The 21,140-nt window shown below is 37.8% G+C and overlaps 1 protein-coding gene across 6 annotated transcripts in view; it reads left to right on the top strand.

Annotated features, from left to right (window-relative positions):
* F8 (coagulation factor VIII) overlaps positions 1-21,140 on the top strand; it is a 189,326-nt gene that overhangs the window by 59,025 nt on the left and 109,161 nt on the right. For 5 of the 6 annotated variants that reach the window (XM_016944624.3, XM_003317789.6, XM_063804694.1 and 2 more), the window contains 6 exons: positions 256-517; positions 802-973; positions 5,769-5,862; positions 9,761-9,975; positions 12,878-13,028; positions 19,016-19,225. In XM_016944624.3, coding sequence (XP_016800113.1) covers positions 256-517; positions 802-973; positions 5,769-5,862; positions 9,761-9,975; positions 12,878-13,028; positions 19,016-19,225 — 1,104 coding nt within the window. The remainder of the gene's footprint in view (positions 1-255; positions 518-801; positions 974-5,768; positions 5,863-9,760; positions 9,976-12,877; positions 13,029-19,015; positions 19,226-21,140) is intronic. The other variant, XM_063804695.1, reaches the window with a different exon arrangement.

The raw sequence follows: 21,140 nt of genomic DNA, 5'->3' as shown, positions 1-21,140 counted from the left end.
TGTGGCAACTTGCACTCTCTGTCTTGCTCCTGCTTTCACCATGTGACATGTCTCCTCCCCCTTCACCTACCCCCATGATTGTAAGCTTCCTGAGACCTCCCTGAAGCCAAGCAGATGCCAGCACCATGCTTCCCATATAGCCTGCAGAAACATGAGCTAATTCAATCTCTTTTCTTTATAAATTACCTAGTCTCTGGTATAGAATAGCCTAATATAGCAAGACACTCTGACATTGTTTGGTTTGTCTGACTCCAGATGGCATGGAAGCTTATGTCAAAGTAGACAGCTGCCCAGAGGAACCCCAACTACGAATGAAAAATAATGAAGAAGCGGAAGACTATGATGATGATCTTACTGATTCTGAAATGGATGTGGTCAGGTTTGATGATGACAACTCTCCTTCCTTTATCCAAATTCGCTCAGTTGCCAAGAAGCATCCTAAAACTTGGGTACATTACATTGCTGCTGAAGAGGAGGACTGGGACTATGCTCCCTTAGTCCTCGCCCCCGATGACAGGTAAGCACTTTTTGACTATTGGTACTCTCTCTTCCCCGTACTCAAAAAGTTCTTACCAGTTATTCAAACCAACAAATCCTGAAGCCATGTTTAAGGTTAGGTACAGGTATGGAATCAAATGGCAAGGGTATTAACATTTGGAAACTAACATAGCTGAGCATCAGAGAAGCTTGTATTTTTCTCACTCCTTGCCTTGATTGAATCATATAAGCTGTTTTAAAGTTGGATTTGAGCCTACCTAGAATTTTTCTTCCCAACCTCTCATCTTTTTTTCTCTTATACAGAAGTTATAAAAGTCAATATTTGAACAATGGCCCTCAGCGGATTGGTAGGAAGTACAAAAAAGTCCGATTTATGGCATACACAGATGAAACCTTTAAGACTCGTGAAGCTATTCAGCATGAATCAGGAATCTTGGGACCTTTACTTTATGGGGAAGTTGGAGACACACTGTTGGTAAGTTGAGGAAAAGATTTAAGGTCAGGTAAGAAGAAAAAGTCTGGAGAGTTTTGAGTTTCTAAAATACCTCATAATTCAGCCTTGTCTCCAATGGACATGATCTTTTAAAAGCTATAAATGTTACACAAATAATAGCTGATTGTATGTATTTAAAGTTTGAGTATATAGAATAAAAATTTAATGTCACCCACTAAACTCGACACTCCTTTGAAATACTGCTTAGACTTTGATACATATCCTTCCAGATCTTTCTCCATTAATTATGTCATATAGGAGTCAGCAGACTATGGCCTATGAACCAAATTTGGCTTGTGGCCTGCTTTTGAACAGTCCATGAGCTTAGATGAGATTTTACATTTTTTAAATATTGCAAAGAAAAGAAAGGAGGATGGGAGGAAGGGGAGGAGAAGGCGGAGGAGCAAGAGAATATGTGACAGAGGCTAGATAGGGCTCACAAATTTTAGAGTACTTACTATCCAGCCTTTTCCAAAAAATGCTTGCTTGCTCCTGATCTAGGATATTAAGAATGAGTATGGTGTAAGTAACAGAATACTCAATGGACAGTGGTTTAAATAAATAAGGGTTTATTTTCTTCACAAGAAATTTGAAGATTGGTCGTTGGTTCCATAAATTCAGCTGCTGAAGAATGTCATGAAGAACACTGGTTTTTAGATGTGGAGTTTTGTTAGATACTGCCAAACTGACTTTCAGCAATTTTGTACCAATTTATATCCCCTACCATAAGTATATGACTGCCCTTTTCCCCACACCATTGCCAACAACATATATTATAAACCTTCAGAAAATTTTCCAATTTGATGAGCAAAATGTTTATATGTTGTCTTCATTTGCATTTCCCTGGTTAGTGGTCAAATTGTATATTGTTTCATGTTTGTTGGCTATTTGTATAACTCCCTCTGGGAATTGCCTGCTTGTAAATTTTGTCCAGTTTTCTATTTGGTCAGTCATCTTTTGCTTATGTATTTGTAAAAGGCCTTTATAGATTATGGATATTGACATATTGTTATTTATCTTTCAAATGTTTTCCTCACATTGTCACTTGTACTTTAACTCCTTTATGATATTTTTTGTCCTTCAAAGATTTTTCATCTTTATATAGTCAAAACCTCCTATCTTTTATCAATCTTTTCATTTATATTTCTCTGGATCTTTTTCACTTATGTTTTCTGCCTGAGAATGTCTTTGCCACCCCCAAGACACTACAAAAATAGTCTATATTTTATTCTCTTACTTGTATAGCTTTATTTTTACAGTGAGCAATCTAATTGCCCTGGAAGTTACTTTTGGATGTAGTGCATAATTCAAATAGAAATTTTCCCAAATGGCAGCTGACACAACCAATCCTTTTTTCATTAATTTGAAAATGTCTTCTTTATCATATACTAAATTGCTAAAATCTGGGATTTTTAATTCTCCTTAACTAATCTGTTACCACCCTGTTTTAATGACTTCAACTTTGTGATATGTTTGATATCTGTATGACATCTTCTTTCATTGTACTTCTTCAAAATTTTTATTAGCTATTATTGTACAATTTTTCTTCATAAATTTTGTGTATGTATTTTTTCTATTTTTCATTTTTTGAAGATTGTATAATTTTATTTTTTATTCATTAATTTTTAAAATGCATAATGACACAATAATTTTACATATTTATAGGGTACTTTTTGTGTATTTTGAGTTACTTTTACTGGCTAATTTAAAAATAGATAAACAAGAGCATGCAATAAAATGTAAATTTTCCTCCCTCTTGGACTTCCAACCCCATAGTCTGACAGACAGTCATTGCTGTGGGTTTGTATACTCCCCTCCAGAAGTAGTGCATACATATACAAATGTGTGTGTGTATGTGTGTGTGTGTGTGCATTTCACACAAAAACAAGAGCAGTGTAAATTGGTCTGTACCTTGATTTTTAAAAAGTAACAATATATTTTGAGTTAGCCAGGCATGGTGGCGCATGCCTGTAGTCCCAGCAACTCTGGAGGCTGAGGCAGGAGAATCGCTTGAATCTGGGAGGCGGAGGTTGCAGTGAGCTGAGATCGCACCACTGCACTCCACCCTGGGCAACAGAGTGAGACTCTGTCTCAAAAAAAAAAAAAGTAACAATATATTTTGGATATCATTTCATGTCAACATATATAGATCTACCTCATTCTTTGATTTATTCAGGTTATGCTCTGGATACCATGCTGAATCCTACACTTAAACATTACCTCAAAATGGATCAAAGATAAAATGTAAGAGCTAAAACTACAAAATTATAAGAAAACAACAGGATAAATCTTTGTGATCTTGAATTAGACAATAGTTTATTGGATAGGACACCAAAACCAACAAGCAACAAAAGAAAAACCATTTGACCCAGCCATCCCATTACTAGGTATATACCCAAAGGAATATAAATCATGCTGCTATAAAGACACATGCACACGTATGTTTATTGTGGCACTACTCACAATAGCAAAGACTTGGAACCAACCCAAATATCCAACAATGATAGACTGATTAAGAAAATGTGGCACATATACACCATGGAATACTATGCAGCCATAAAAAATGTCCCTGTTTGCAGATGACATGATTGTATATCTAGAAAACACCATTGTCTCAGCCCAAAATCTCCTTAAGCTGATAAGCAACTTCAGCAAAGTCTCAGGATACAAAATCAATGTGCAAAAATCACAAACATTCTTATACACCAATAACAGACAGAGAGCCAAATCATGAGTGAACTCCCATTCACAATTGCTTCAAAGAGAATAAAATACCTAGGAATCCAACTTACAAGGGATGTGAAGGACCTCTTCAAGGAGACCTACAAACCACTGCTCAACGAAATAAAAGAGGACACAAACAAATGGAAGAACATTCCATGCTCATGGATAGGAAGAATGACTGGGTTTTAAGACAAGAGCAGAAGTGGAAGTTGCATTTTTATCCTCATATCACACACCTCAGATCTGGAGGTGGGATTGATATTTTCAGGGTTCTTCGCTGCAGCTTCCATGTTATTGCTCTTCCATTCTCTCTCTCTCTCTCTCTCATCTCTGTCTCTCTCTCTCTCTCTCTTGAGATAGGGTCTCGTTCTGTCACCCAGGCTGGAGTGCTGTGGTGTGATCACAGCTCACTACTGCAGCCTCAACTTCCTGGGCTGAAGTGATCCTCCCACCTCAGCCTCCCAAGTAGCTGGTACTATAGGCATGCACCACCACGCCTAGCTAATTTTTTTATTTTTTGTAGAGATGAGGTCTCACTGTGTTACCCAGGCTGGTCTTGAAGTCCTGGGCTCAAACGATCCTCCTGCCTCAGCCTCCCAAAGTGCTGGCATGAGCCACTGCACCTAGGCCTTTGTTTTCTTTTAAAGCTGGTGCAATCAGGCAATACCACCTGCTACCCTTGCTTAATACTGTAATCAACTGTCCTCTTGGTCATGCCTGCTCATTCACTGAAGATTTTATCTCCTGAAACACTGTCTCTTTCTCTATTATCAGTGAATTTAATGCCCAAATAGTGATAAAGGCTGAGAGGAAGCAGTGTCCTCACCAGGCATCTAAATTTCAATTAGTGTGAGAAGGTGCAGAGAATACTTCCTGAAGCAATTGAAACAATTTTTAAAGAAGTGGAAAGGGGCCTTTAGAGAGAAACCTAAGTACTGTCAGTCCTCCACATTGTCAACTGAAGAATCCTAAGTTTGTAAATTTGGAGTGGAAAGGGTTGCAGGCTGGGAAGTGTAGCCTCTGGCAGCAACTGGAAGCAAGCACTTTGAAGAAGGAAGGATGAGATAAGAATTTATGCTGAATGAGTTGGCTAAGTATACATATTTAACAGGTTCCAGGAGGAGCTGTGAATATTTATGATGAGGCACCTGCAACCATACATGTTACATACATTCCATGTTCACTTTGGGGTGGAGACTTAACATTTAGATGCATGAAAATTAGGCTGTATATGTCAAAAGATGAAACAGAGGACACAGAGGCAGCCTCTGTAAACTGGCCAGAGCCAGTCCATGGTCAGTGGTCTCTCATCAGGAAGCAATGCTTCTCAGTTGTTATGATAAAACTGCACAAAGGGAGGGGAATCCACCACGTCTTTAGAAAGGACTGGTTTATGTTTAACCCTTAAGAAAGAAAGTCTAACGGTGGATTAGGGAGGGAGGGAATGTAACAAGGCATGCCCGATCTCCCATTCCATCATGGTCAGAAACTCAGTTTTTAAGCCATCTCTGGGGTCTCCTTGGCCGAGAAAGGGGTCTCTTCAGTCGTTTGGGGATGCTTAAGATTTTATTTTTATTTTTCAGTATCACTGGATTTCTAGTCTCATATTCAAACAACCATTGATTGAAAGTATTCAAAAAACAACCCCAAAACAATAAAAGATAATAATACAACAATAAATAATAATACAAAGAAACAATACGGTAAAACAACTATTTACATAGCATTTATGTTATATTATGTACTGTAAGAAATCTAGAGACGAGTTAAAGTACATGAGAGGATGTGCATAGGTTATATGCAAATACTACATCATTTTGAGTAAGAGACTTGAGCATCACAGATTGTGGTATCTGCAGGGGTCCTGGAACCAATCCTCCATGCATGCCAAGGAACAATTTCATGAAAAGACCAAATATTTTGAGTTTTATCTAGCCTCAAATTACTATAATGTAGATAGAGGCCACTTTTATTTATCTGGAGTTAGACCACAGTTTTCTTGTTGATCCTAGTCGTTTTAGGATTTGATCTTAGATCTCGCTTATACTTTCAGATTATATTTAAGAATCAAGCAAGCAGACCATATAACATCTACCCTCACGGAATCACTGATGTCCGTCCTTTGTATTCAAGGAGATTACCAAAAGGTAAATATTCCCTCGATTTATAGCTCTTTTTTATCTGTAGATACAGATGAGATAAGTATCATCAGTAACAACTAAAATTATGTTGGTCCTTTCTCCAGCTGTTGGCCGGACCTCAAGCTCCAGTCTAAAGTTATAAAAATCAATTATAGGAATCCTCAGGTGATGTTTCATGTAAATTCGTGAAGAGTCGCCTGACATGTTTTTCCTATTACCTAGCGGTGATGTTCAAATATTCCACAGCCAATTAGATTCCACTGCAATTAGTTCCACTGCAACTACTGTAAATGCCCTAAAATCTTGAAGCTGGTTCTTCTGGCACTTAAGATAATTTTTTTTTCTGAGTACGGTTTTCAGCTACATTCCACACTTTTGGTATCTAGTGTGGTATTCCACACTTTGGGTAACTAGTTTGATATTTTCAGGATTCTTTGCTGCAGCTTCCATGTTATTGCTCTTCCTTGCTCTCTCTCTCTCTCTCAACAGGGTTTCACTCTCACTTTTGGTATCTAGTTTGATATTTTCAGGGTTCTTCGCATATTCATTTCTAAATAGTTCACAACTCCAGTTTTTATTTACTATATTGTTTGCTGTTTAAAGATTTATTTTTTCTTTTAGTAGATTGGATGTTATGTATATTCTTTCTATTATTTAATTTTGGATGAATATTTATCAAAATAATAGATGTGTATGCTTAAAACTACAAAAGGGCTGCCTCCCTAGAGGCATCCATTTTTAAGAATTTCTGTTTTTGATTTTTGGTGGTTATCTCTACATCTCTAAAAAGTTACTTATACTGCTAACTCTTTGTTTTTCAACTTTAGACATTATATACTTACTTTGTTTTGTGCTTTTTTCCATTCAAGTTGTTTCAGTTTTATCAGTGTTTTCAGTTGGATTGGCTATCATTAGAACTTTAAAAATATACTAAACATCAACTTTTAGTAAGATATTTTCCAATCATTTATTGAAAATATCTTTTGACTCCATACTTCATAAATTAAGGATATTAAAAACTGTACCCCTCACTTTTCCTTTCCCCAAACCTTTCTTTTCTCTACTGCTGCTAGCCATTCCTTTACTTTTACAAAACTAAACTTGATAACATTTACATTTTGCCCTGTAATTTGAAATAACTCTTCCTTGCTTTGTCTATATATTTTCTCTAAAGCTTAAAAAATTAAAAAACAGCATTTGTATTATTTTAGTATTTTAGCAAGTTTCTTTTCATAAATGCTAACTGCAGAACTGGGTAATATGCTATGATTGCTCTCTTTTCTACAGCTCAAGTGATTTTACTATTAAGATAAAATAATATGTGGAAGGAAAAAAGTTGATCTCATAGAAGTAGAGATAAAATAGTGGTTACTAGAGGCTAAAGAGGGGAAGGGGAGGGGGAAATAGGGAGACGTTGGTTAATGGATGCAAAATTCCAGCTAGATAGGAGGCATAAGTCCTAATGTTCTATAGCACTGTAGGGTGACTGTAGTCAACAATGACATCTATTTTCAAATAGCTAGATGAGAGGATTTGGAATGTTCCCAACACAAAGGTGTATCCTGAAGTAAGACTTTGTTTTCTTTTATTCGGAAAAGAAATGTAGGCTTCTTCAACCCTATTTCTTAGGCCTTTCAGCTTCTTAATCATTCTATGTATTGCTTGCTATCCAAACCTTTTATTTTTTTTTTGAGACAGCGTCTCGCTCTGTCACCCAGGCTGGAGTACAGTGGCACGATCTTGGCTCACTGCAACCTCTGCCTCCCAGGCTCAGGCTATCCTCCCACTTCAGCCTCCTGAGTAGTTGGGACCACAGACGCACACTACCATGCCCAGCTAATTTTTTTATTATTTTTATTTTTTGTAGAAATGGGGTGTTAACTTGTTGCCCAGACTGGTGTCGAACTCCTGAGCTCAAGCGATCTGCCTGCCTCAGCGTCCCAAAGTGCTGGAACCAAATCTTTTTCTTCTTAAAGACATTCTTGTAGTGAATAGCATTAACTTCTTTTCCCTTGTACATTTCTATTTTTTGATTTCTTCTTTTGTTTTTCTGGAAGTATATTCTCAAGTAACTTCTAAATATGTGGTACATAGAGGGTGAACTTTCTGAATCCTTCAGTATCACATGATGGGCAGACAGACTGGTTATAAAAATTTTCCCGCTGGGTGCGGTGGCTCACGCCTGTAATCCCAGCACTTTGGGAGGCCAAGGCGGGCAGATCACTTGAGGTCAGGAGTTCAAGACCAGCTTGGCCAACATGGTGAAAACCCATCTCTACTAAAAATACAAAAAAAATAGCCGGGCATTGTGGCGTGTGCCTGTAATCCCAGCTACTCAGGAGGCTGAGGCAGGAGAATTGCTTGAAACTGGGAGGTGAAGGTTGCAGTGAGCCGAGATCACCCCACTGCACTCCAGCCTGGGCAACAGAGCAAGACTGCATCTCAAAAAAAATTCCTTCCCCTGTTTTCTAATATTCATTATTGCCGATAAGAATTCTTTATTTGCATTTCTTTATGGAAGAATGGCATAGTGACAGAGTTCTGGGGAGATTTTGAATGTGTATCCCGAAATTTGGAGGCATACGTGGATAGTTACTGGTAACCTGCTTTTCCACGGAGAATTTTGAAGGCTGTAATGCCCATAATAGTGGGCAAGAAGAGAGGGCAAGAGTGGAGCAGTTTACCTTCCTGCTGTTTGACATGAGTTTATTCTGTAACAAGTGAATACTGTTGAAAGTAGCTGGGCTTTATCCCTTTTGAAGATATTCTGCCCAAGAAGGCAGTTAGGCAGGCTGAGGGGATAGCAGAACCAATAGAGTCTTGGATATATCACTGGAAGTAAGAAGAGCTGATGGGGAGAGGAGAGTTGCAGAAGGATAGCTGAAAGAAACATCTCTCATGTCATGGAACTATGTAATGCTGAGGTCCCCATGGTAACTCTAAAGAAACCATACGTGTGTCCTATGAAAAGACCAGCATTTGGGCACCTCCCACACAGAGAACATTGATGACCAAATAGTGTTGTCAAAGATAGAGCAGCAGGACCTGTTAAACAAGAGTCTGTTTGCCCTTTCTTCTATTACCTACCCTCCCTCACCCCCAGCTCCTGGAAAAGGGAAGAGAAGGCTCAGAAATATTGAAAGAACATACTACACCATTCCCTTTCTTTCTTTCTTTCTTTTTTTTTTTTTTTTTGGAGACAGAGTCTCGCTCTATCCCCCAGGCTGGAGTGCATTGGCATGATACCGGCTCAACCTCTGCCTCCCAGGTTCAAGCAATTCTCATGCCTCAGCCTCCCAAGTAGCTGGGATTACAAGTGCCTGCCACCACACCTGGCCAATTTTTGTATTTTTAGTAGAGATGGCATTTCACCATGTTGACCAGGCTGGTCTCGAACTCCTGACCTCAACACCATTCCCTTTCTATGGGTCCTCTAACCATAGGTCAGGCATAACTTACTGAGGTGAGGAAGAGCTTAGAATGAATATAAATTAAAATTTTGATTTAGATTGTATCTTCAGGTATGAAACATACCCAGAATGAGACTTAATTACTAAAATCAGTTCTTGTCCTGAGGACCCATTACCCTGAGGGCAGATCTCAGTTCTTGCTCCCTTTCCTCACAGAAGTCAGAGACTACACCTTAAAACTCCAATGCCAAGCTCTTTGGCATATATTCAGGCCTGACACTTTCACAGTCAACCGGATAATCAATTACAGCTTTTTATTTTTTAAAAAAATTGTTTGAATCTTAAAATTATAATAGGTGTGACTTTAGCTTCCACTTGCTCAGAAACTTCATATGTACATGCAGATTTGTAGAACCCTTGCAACAACAACATGATTATCAATATGTGGCTTGTTGTACTCTAATTGAGCTATTTATGGTTTTGCTTGTGGGTAGGTGTAAAACATTTGAAGGATTTTCCAATTCTGCCAGGAGAAATATTCAAATATAAATGGACAGTGACTGTAGAAGATGGGCCAACTAAATCAGATCCTCGGTGCCTGACCCGCTATTACTCTAGTTTCGTTAATATGGAGAGAGATCTAGCTTCAGGACTCATTGGCCCTCTCCTCATCTGCTACAAAGAATCTGTAGATCAAAGAGGAAACCAGGTGAGTTCTTGCCTTTCCAAGTGCTGGGTTTCATTCTCAGTGTATGTCCCCTTATAACCTGAAGAAAATATAATGGTTTGCAATATAGGTCAGTAAAAGAAATGAGCTTAGCTTTTACTGAATTTGAGTTTCGCGTAGTAAACGTGCCTGCTGGATGGATAGGCCATAGAATGTAGGCCCTAGATTTTTCCTATAGTACTCATTCCCAGTCTGGGATTTAGCTCTCTCTAGCTGATCCTCCCCATTTTTATATGTCCAATTACCACCTATTTTCAGATGACCCACAAATTTATATCTACAGCCTAGATTTCTTCCATGGGCATCTCATTATGGATGACTCAAAAGTACCTCAAAATTAACATGTCTGCAGCATGTAGCACTGTTGCAGGAAGTCAGGGACCCCGAACAGAGGGACTGGCTGAAGCCACGGCAGAAGAACATAAATTGTGAAGATTTTGTGGACATTTATTAGTTCCCCAAATTAATACTTTTATAATTTCTTACGCCTGTCTTTACTGCGATCTCTGAACATAAATTGTGAAGATTTCATGGACATTTATCACTTCCCTAACCAATACTCTTATAATTTCCTATGCCTGTCTTTACTTTAATCTCTTAATCCTGTCATCTTCATAAGCTGAGGATGTATGTTGCCTCAAGACCCTGTGATGATTGCGTTATCTGCACAAATTGTTTGTAAAGCATATGTGTTTGAACAATATGAAATCTGGGCACCTTGAAAAGAACAGGATAACAGCGATTTCCAGGGAACAAGGGAGATAACCATAAAGTCTGACTGCCTGCAGGGCCAGGCAGAACAGAGTCATATTTCTCTTCTTGCAAAAGCGAATAGGAGAAATATCACTGAATTCTTTTTCTCAGCAAGGAACAGCCCTGGGAAAAGAATGCATTCCCAGGGGGAGGCCTCTAAAATGGCCGCTCTGGGAGTGTTTATCTTATGCAGTTGAAGATAAGGGATAAAATATGCCCTGGTCTCCTGCAGTGCCCCCAGGCTTGCTAGGATTAGGAAATTCCAGCCTGGCGAATTCTAGTCAGACCAGTTCTCTGCTCTTGAACCCTGTTTCCTGTTAAGATGTTTATCAATGACAATGCGTGCACAGCGGGACATGGAACCTCATTAGTAATTCTAATTTCGCCCTACCTTGTGATCTTGCTCTGTCCCCATTTGCCTTGTGATATTTTATTGCCTTTGAATCATGTGATCTTTGTGACCCACACCCTATTCGTACACTCCCTCCCCTTTGAAAATCACTAATAAAAACTTGCTGGTTTTGCGGCTTGGGGGCATCACAGAACCTGCCGACATGTGATGTCACCCCTGGAGACCCAGCTGTAAAATTTCTCTCTTTTGTACTCTTTCTCTTTATTTCCCAGACCGGCCGACACTTAGGTAAAATAGAAAAGAACCTATGTTGAAATATTGGGGGCTAGTTCCCACAATATAGCACAGTGCATCTCACTTAGTAAGAGCTTAATAGGCTATGTGCGGTGGCTCACGCCTGTAATCTCAGCACTTTGGGAGGCCGAGACAGGAGGATTGCTTGAGCTCAGGATTTCAAGACCATCCTGGGCAAAATAGTAAGACCTTGTCTCTACAAAAAAAAAAAAAAAAAAAATTAGCCGGGCATGGTGGTGTGTGCCTGTAGTCCCACCTACTCAGGAGGCTGAGGTGGGAAGATAGCTTGAGCCCAGGAGGTCGAGGCTGCAGTGAGCCTGGATGACAAAGCGACACCCTGTCTCAAAAAAAAAAAAAAAAACACTTAATAAATACTTTTGGGCAAAACATAGGGAAAGATATAAAATATTTCAAAATATGGCTAGAATTTGGACCATTTCTACTGCTTTAAAAAATAAAGCTAAATTCTCTGAACAAGAAAAGCTTAGTTCTTCACAAAAACTCATTGCTCGGCCCCAGAATAACTCAGTGCCATATTGCTGAGGCTTGACTACATGTCCATTTGATTATATTTATGATACATAAGATCCCTACTAGTCTGAAAACATTTCATATGTTTAGAGAGTAAAGTATATGAACTTTGGTGCCAATAAAACACATGGCACGTAAACTCAGAGAAGTATAAATTTTGCCAAGTACTTGTCCTGACCAATTTTTCCTAACTATAGTTTTTTCGTCACTTTTGGGAAGAGAACTGAAATATTATTCTATATTCTCCAATCTCCTCTCTTCAGTATTTTGGTTTATATAGCTATAGGTTATAAAAAATGAGGTTTATACATATTAGTGAGGTTTACATATGAAATCTTAGCAGATCCAATTAGCAAGCGACTAATTCATAAATCTGGTTCATATACAAAATGCTCTTCTGAAAAAAATTTGAATGTTTTAAACAGAAAATTTAAGGTATTAGTGTTGTTTGACATTTTTGTGGTTCACCTTATCTTTCTTATTTGATTTCTGTTTTTCTATTTTTAATTTTTTATAGCCTTGTGGAAGGTCAGTTGCTAGATGGAAGTTTAGGAAAGTCAGTATCTCATTTGACTTAACTAACTTAAGAAAGGCACTGAATAACCACTTGGTTCTTTAAGGAGTTAAATCTTCTAATCTGAACATGAAGAGAATAAGGCTACAGACTGTACCAAATAAATCAGCTAGCATATGGCCTTGGGTGCAGAAAAAACTAAGTTCAGTGGGATCAGTCACCCTCTTGTCCTGGGGACACATTTGTTGTAAGCATATACTCACTGCTCATAGCACCCACCCTCAACTCCCAAGCCCTGGTACATGCCTAAGAGGAAATGGAATTAAACCAATGGATTAGATATATCACATGCATGCCATCGCTTTCATCATAGACTGCTAGCTCCTACCTGACAACATCAGTAGCATTTCTTTACCCCTTTCAATATATGTAATTAACAGATAATGTCAGACAAGAGGAATGTCATCCTGTTTTCTGTATTTGATGAGAACCGAAGCTGGTACCTCACAGAGAATATACAACGCTTTCTCCCCAATCCAGCTGGAGTGCAGCTTGAGGATCCAGAGTTCCAAGCCTCCAACATCATGCACAGTGAGTAAAGCAGCACTTAAGTCCAGTGGGTGGTGAATAAAGAAAAATTGATGTAATCAAAGTGATGTCCAGATAATGAATGAATTGTATGTGCACATAAATTTAACAATTATGTTACCTATAAATGTATAATTTTTACTCAAACACACGTGATCATATAACCCATATTTTAAAAATCCAGTCACCATTTTTTCCTTTCAATATTTACTTGATTTCCCTCTCCCTTTTAATTCCCTATCTCCTTCTATATTACATCTTTTCACCAACCATTCCATGCCCAGGTAACATATTTTAAGACATATTTTCTCTATAATTATATAATCATATATAAACACATACATACATTGTATTAGTCTTCTAGTGCTGCCATAACAAAGTACTGCAGACTGGGTGGCTTAACCAGCAGATATCTATTGTCTTACAACTCTGGAGGCTTGAGATCAGGATGTGGGCAACGTTGGTTTCTTCTGAGGCTTCTCTCCTTGTCTTGTAGATGGCTTTCTCCCTTGTCTTCACATGGTTTCTCCTTTATATATCTTTGTCCTAATCTCCTCTTCTAATAAAGATACCAGTATTGTTGGGCTAGGGCCTACCGTAATGACCTTATTTTAACTAACTACCTATTTAAAAACACTATCTCCAGGTATAGTCACATGCTGAGGTACTGGGGTTTAGGACTGCAAGGTATAAATTTGGGATGGGGGAACACAATTCAGCCCATTGCATGCATACACATGTGTATATATTTATATATACCACAAATCTGAATGGTCAAAAATATGGTAAAAAATTCCAATTGCACTATCCTACAGGGAAATGCGAAATAGAATAACAATAGGATAGCACTTTATACCCATCAAACTGCCAAAATTATAATTACTAGTGGGCTTGTGGATAAAAGAGTGTTCTCATGCTATATTAGTGGATAAGTAGTATAGTCTTTTCAAAACCAATATATGCCTTTTGAAATTCTGATTATTAAGATGTTTAAGATGGAGTGAGCCACATTTCCCTGTGTGTCCCACTGGATGCAACTAAAAATCCTGAACAGGCCGGGCACAGTGGCTCACGCCTGTAATCCCAGCACTTTGGGAGGCCGAGGCAGGTGGATCACGAGGTCAGGAGATCGAGACCATCCTGGCTAACACGGTGAAACCCCGTCTCTACTAAAAATACAAAAAATTAGCCGGGCATGGTGGCGGCTGCCTGTAGTCCCAGCTACTCAGGAGGCTGAGGCAGGAGAATGGCGTGAACCCGGAAGGCGGAGACTGCAGTGAGCCAAGATCGTGCCACTGCACTCCAGGCCGGCGACAGAGTGAGACTCCGTTTCAAAAAAAAAAAAAAAAAAAATCCTGAACGAAATGCATGGGAACCTTGAAAAGTTATAATGTGAGTTATACTCACCTACCAGAATGTGGCATATGTTACAATTCTATGCCCCTCCTCTCAAAGCTTTAGCCCTTTAACTTTGGGTTGAGCCTCATATTTAGCTTGAATTTCTAGTAATAGTGATATATTATTCTCCAGAGTTAAAGTCCTTTACTATCCATTATTCTAAAAATTTTAAGGTTGTTTAGTCCTTTGAGTTGCATTTTTATTTTTTACATAGTTCAGGGTATTGCTTTCCTTCTGAAGGATTCAGATTTCACATTTGTGCAAGAGTCTAATGCTTAGTATTTAATTCTAGTGGCACAGAGCTTTTTTCTTTTCTCCCTCTTCTCTCCAGCCTCATGGCTTTGGTTCAGAATTCCTTCAGCCTGATAGAATATTGTATTTTATAATTTCCTTATTGTGCTATTTACTAGATATTTGTTCTTCTATTTTTTTCTATTCATAATTTCTCCCTTTCCCACCACATCTTTTTCCAAGTAGGATGTGCACTTGCCACAGTATCTGGACAGTTAAACCGTCTCATTTTCTTGGAGACGGTGATGAAAACTAGAGAGATATAGTGACATAAGCAGAGCCAGAAAACAATTTCACTGAAGATGATATATATTTTTTTCCTCTGGGATTTCTAATATAGCTTTTGGTGGAGATAAGAGTCTGGAATTGAGAAAGAAGAGATTGGAGTTGAGAAAAAGAGTCTGAGAAAGCACAGGGAGAGACACAAAGGCAGAGACCAAGAGACACGGGGGAAGGATCTTCAGAGGAAGAGTCCAGGGAGAAAGATGCTAAGACAGAGGGATAAGAAAAGAAGAAAAAAAAGGACCAGGAGGAGAGAGACCCAAACCATAAATCACTCCTATTTCCATTAGCAGTAAAATTGATAATCTATTTTCATACAATGAAATACCATGTGACAATGAAGATTCACAAAAATAAAGCTATACACAACAATATGAATAAGTATCACAAAGACAATTTTTAGTAAAATGGTAAGTGTCAAAAGAATATATACAGTATTATATTATTTACATAAAGTTCAAAAATGGGCAAAATTAACATATAGTTTAGGGATACAGAGGAAGAAAAGTATAAAGGTTAGTAAGGACATGATTATAATAAAAGACAAGATAGTGGCTACCTCTTAGAAAGAGTTCATTTGAGAATAAACACATGTGTTTTGTGGGGATAGCAGCAATATTGTATTTCATGACCTAGATGTTTGTTTTATAATTTTGTGTTTTAAAAAATTGTAGGATTTATGATTTATTTCGTAGATGGATCCTACAAATGATAGGGAAATTGCAGTAGGAATGAAGAGGAAGGAACATGTACAGGATTTGTTTAGAAGATAGAAGGCACATGATTTTGTAAATAATTAGCTATGTTTGGTAAAGGACTAAGAGGATTCAAAGATGATTACCAAATTTCTGATATGGGTAACTAGGAGAAGAGACAGACAAAATGGAAGAAAGTGTATTTAAAGAAATGATAGCAAAAACTTTCCAAATCTGGAGAAAGATGTAAATATCCACGTACAAGAAGCTCAAAGATCCCTAGTCAGATTAGATTCAAACAAGACTATATGAAGACACATTACAATCAAACTGTCAAATATCAAAGACAAAGAGAGAATCCTGAAAGCAACAACAAAAAAGAAGCAAACCACATACAAGGAAATTCCAATAAGGCAGAAACTTTACAGGTCAGAAGAGGGTGGGATGATATATTCCAAGTACTGAGAAAACTTTACCTAGAAAATGTTTCCTTCAGAAATGCAGAGAGATAAAGACTTTGCCACACAATTCCAGTTAGACAAGAGAAATAAATTAAAGACATCTATTGTACACTATGGTGACTACAGTTAATAAATTACCCATTCCAATATATACATATATAAACATTGTGATGTACATCATAATATATTCTATTTTTCCCTGTCAATTAAAAAATAAATTTAAAAAGATTGGATAGAGAAGAATCAGCCATTCTAGTAATTAAGCCTGAGGAAGCTTACATTCCAGTGATTTCAGATAACCATTATGCAAGTTAAGGAATAAACTGGATAGGATGATATTAAAAAAACAAAACCACCAATGAGATACACCAGAATGGCTAAAATTAAAAAGGCTGTCCATACCAAGTATTGGTAAAGATGTAGAGTAATGAGAACTCTCATAAATTTCTGGTCAGGAAATCCAAACATCGAAAGCCAAACATCGGCATACCCTATTGACTCAGGAAATCCACTCCTAGTATACACCTGTTATGTCCCGAATCATGTCCCCTAGAATTCATATGCTGAAGCCCTAATACTAGTATTTCAGAATGTGACTGTATTTGGAGATAGGGTCTTTAAGGGGTTTATTAAGTTAAAATGAGGTTGTTACAATGGGCCCTAATCCAATATGACTAGTGTCCTTATAAGAAGAGGAAATGTGGGCCAGGCGCAGTGGCTCACGCCTGTAATCCCAGCATTTTGGGAGGCCAAGGCGGGCGGATCACGAGGTCAAGAGATCAAGACCATCCTGGCCAACATGGTGAAACCCCATCTCTACTGAAAATACAAAAATTAGCTGGACATGGTGGCGAGCTCCTGTAGTCCCAGCTACTCGGGAGACTGAGGCAGAAGATTGCTTGAACCCAGGAGGTGGAGGTTGCAGTGAGCGGAGATCACGCCACTGCACTCCAGACTGGCAGACAGACTGAGACTCCATCTGAAAAAAAAAAAAGAAGAGGAAATGTGTACACACAGAGACACCAGGGATGCATATTCACAGAGGAAAGACCAAGCCAAGGAGAGGCGTCAGTAAAAACCAAACCTGCCAATACCTTGATCTTGGAATTTTAGTGTTCAAAACTGTGAGAAAACACATTCCTGTTATTTAAACCTCCCAGTCTGTGGTATATTGTTATGGCAACCCTAGCCACTAGTACAGCACCCAAAAGTAGTGTGTACATATTTCACAAAAGACATATAACTATTTAATCCATGTGGAGTGTCAAAAGGCAAAAATACAACAAATGTATTTTAAAGATTGTAATTGGCTTTTATACATGATTCTAGAATCAGATAGCCCTCAGAACCAAATACAGAACAGCAGCCAGCAACATAGTATGGATAGAAATTGGAAGTGAGGTTTAGAGACAGCTTAATTGATTACAGTTGGGCATTTTTGCCTTATTTGAAGCTGTTAGTCGCCTGCAATTGATGGAAGTTCAGCTGCTATAATCGGCTGAGACTGAGCTGTTTGTTATAAAAGCATATTCCTAAATTAGGCTTTCAGTTAGTTCATCAACTAAGCCAGGCTGCAACTTTGTTGTGCAAGGACTCAAGTGCAAAGGTACCCTTAGGCAAAATTCAGATTAATTTAAAAGGACTTTACTTTTGTTAGTTATGTGAAATGAAGTGGAATCTATTTTTTCCAAGTGGATAGTCATATTTTCTATTATCATTTACCAAATAGCTGATTTTTTTCCTGTACTGGTTGGAGATGCTGCCTTTATTATATATTAAGTTTCAACTTATTATATATTAAGTTTCCGCTTACATCTTGTCAGTTTCTGGACTCCATATTTTGTTTGATATATTTATCTATTCTGCATTAAGACTGCATTTTTAATTATAATAGCTTTATAATATCTCAATGTTGTATAGGAAAAAAACTTCAATTGTTAATTAGTTATACTAAGCCAATGTCTAAGTATTGCTTAGTGGTTTGTGGGCAACCATCTTACACAGTACCTAGTAACAGAGTAGACAAGTGTTTATTGAATGGATGGATGAATGGATGTGTGGAAGAGGCTTTCAGAAACAATTCCCTTCATAGACTAAGGCCAATGTTACTTTTGCTTAGCTCTTTAGTTTGAAATAATTTAAAATGTACAGAAAAGTTACAAGAATGATACATGGAACTTGCACACACCCTTTACCCAGATTCACAAATGTTTAACATTTTGCAATTTTGTTTTTCATTTTCTTTTCTTTATATACACACTTCTGTTATTTTCTATTTGAAAATTAGTTGCAGACATCACATCCCTTTACCTCTCAATACTTTAGTACACATTTCCTGTGAATAAAGATATCTTTTATATCTTTATAACAGACACTTCAAATTGATAAAACACATTTCCGTAATTTACAACTGGTATTCCAGTTGTATCAACCAATGCTGTCATTTATAGCATTTTCTTCTTTGAAGTACAGGGATCTAGTACAAGTAAGTACTTGTCCTGCTTCTTTCATTTCCTTGAATCTGGACCTTCATCAGATGGTAACTTTAAGCACCCAAAGGTTTTTTTCTGGTTTCTCCTCTGTGTAGTTTAAGACCATGCAAACATCCTGCTACTCATCAAAATGCCCCCCATATAACATCCAAATTAATCTTTATCATGATGGTTTATGACTGTCTCCTCACATTGGGATTGGGGCCCAACTGATTATTAACAATCTACTTTTTTGGAAGATATAATATCTCTTCCTGGGAATAAGATAATGGGCATAACATATAATAATTCCTAATTGTATCATGACAATCACAATCCAAAATACTAAATCTGTGATGTGTCTAAATCTCTTTTCCCCATTGTTTTTGCAGGCATCAATGGCTATGTTTTTGATAGTTTGCAGTTGTCAGTTTGTTTGCATGAGGTGGCATACTGGTACATTCTAAGCATTGGAGCACAGACTGACTTCCTTTCTGTCTTCTTCTCTGGATATACCTTCAAACACAAAATGGTCTATGAAGATACACTCACCCTATTCCCATTCTCAGGAGAAACTGTCTTCATGTCGATGGAAAACCCAGGTTAGTTATTATATTTTTCTTGTACCAACAGCTGTGAATGCTTCACTAGCCATTCGTATGCTCTTTTGCCCACTAGCTCACATGCTGTCATTTATAGCATTTTCTTCCTTGAGGTACAGGGATCTGGTTTCTCCTCTGAGTAGTTATTATTTTCACCCTTGCAACTAATAAACAGTTTGAAGGATCACATAGTAGTTCTATTTTTAGTTTTTTGAGGAACCTCCTTACTCTTTTCCACAGTATTTGTACTTATTTACACTCCCACCAACAGTGTACAAGCATTCCCCTTTTGCAACATCCTCACCAGCATTTTTTAATTATTTTGTCTTTTTGATAAAAGCCATTTAACTGGAGTGAAATATCTCATTGTGCTTTTGGTTTGCATTTCTCTGGTAATTAGTGATGTTGAGCAGTTTTTCATATACTTGTTGGCCATTTGTATGTCTTCTTTTTTTTTTTTTTTTTTGAGACGGAGTCTCGCTCTGTAGCCCAGGCTGGAGTGCAGTGGCACAATCTCGGCTCACTGCAAGCTCCACCTCCCGGGTTCACGCCATTCTCCTGCCTCAGCCTCCCGGGTAGCTGGGACTACAGGTGCCCGCCACCACACCCAGCTAATTTTTTGTATTTTTAGTAGAGACAGGGTTTCACCGTGTTAGCCAGGATGGTCTCGATTTCCTGACCTCGTGATCCACCCGCCTCGGCCTCCCAAAGTGCTGGGATTACAGGCGTGAGCCACCATGCCCCGCCTGAATGTCTTCTTTTGAGAAATGTCTATTCAGATCTTTGTCCATTTTTAATAGGGTTCTTTGTTTTTTTGCTATTGACTAGAGTTTCTTATATATTCTGGTTATTAATGCCCTCTCAGTTGTATAGTTTGCAAATATTTCATCCCATCCTATAAATTGTCTCTTCACTTTGTTAATTGTTTCCTTTGCTGTCCAGAAGCTTTATGGCTTGATATAATCCCATTTGTCTACTTTTGCTTTAGTCCCCTGTGCTTTTGAGGTCTTACCTGCAAAATCTTTCCCAGACCAATGTCCTGGCGCATTCCCCCAATGTTTTCTTCCAGTAGTTTCATACTTTCAGGTTGTATATTTTAGTCTCTAATCCATTTTGATTTGATTTTTGTATATAGTGAGAGATAGGGGTATAGTTTCATTCTTCTGCATGTGGATATCCAGTTTTCCCACACCATTTATTGAAGAGACTATTCTTTCACCAGTGCATGTTCTTGGCACTTTGTCAAAGGTGAGTTGGCTATAAATGTGTGGATTTATTTCTGGGTTCTCCGTCGTGTTCCACTGGCATATATTTCTGGTTTTATGCCAGTACCATGCTGTTTTTGTTACTACAGCTTTGTAGTATAGTTTCAAGTCAAGTAGTGTCATGCCTCCAGCTTTGTTCATTTTGCTCCGGATTATTTGGCTGTTTGGAGTCTTTTGTGGTTCCACACAAATTTTAAGATTCTTTTTTCTATTTCTGTGAAAAACTTCACTGGTATTTGGATAGGTATTACATTAAATCTGGTAGCATTGATATTTTAACAATATTAGTTTTTCCAGCCCATTAAAATGGGATAGATACCTTTTCAGTTTTTTGTGTGTTCTTCAATTCCCTTTATCAGTATTTTAGTTTTCATTATAGAGATATCTCAGCTCTTTGGTTTAATTTATTCCAATATATTTATTTTTATTATAGCTATTGTAAATGATTTTTTAAAAATTTCTTTTTAGGTTGTTAGCTCTTGGTATATAGAAATGCTACTGATTTTTGCATGTTGGTTTTGTATCCTGCAACTTTACTGAATTTGTTTATCAGTTCTAATAGTTTTTTGATGGAGTCTTTAGTTTTTTGTGAAATATAAGATTATGTCATCTATAAACAAGGAGAATTTGACTTCTTCCTTTCCAATTTG

Source organism: Pan troglodytes, chromosome X (genome assembly GCF_028858775.2).
Source record: "Pan troglodytes isolate AG18354 chromosome X, NHGRI_mPanTro3-v2.0_pri, whole genome shotgun sequence".
Taxonomy (NCBI): domain Eukaryota; kingdom Metazoa; phylum Chordata; class Mammalia; order Primates; family Hominidae; genus Pan; species Pan troglodytes.
Note: the sequence above shows the minus strand (reverse complement) of the source record. Positions and strands in the feature narration are given on the sequence as shown.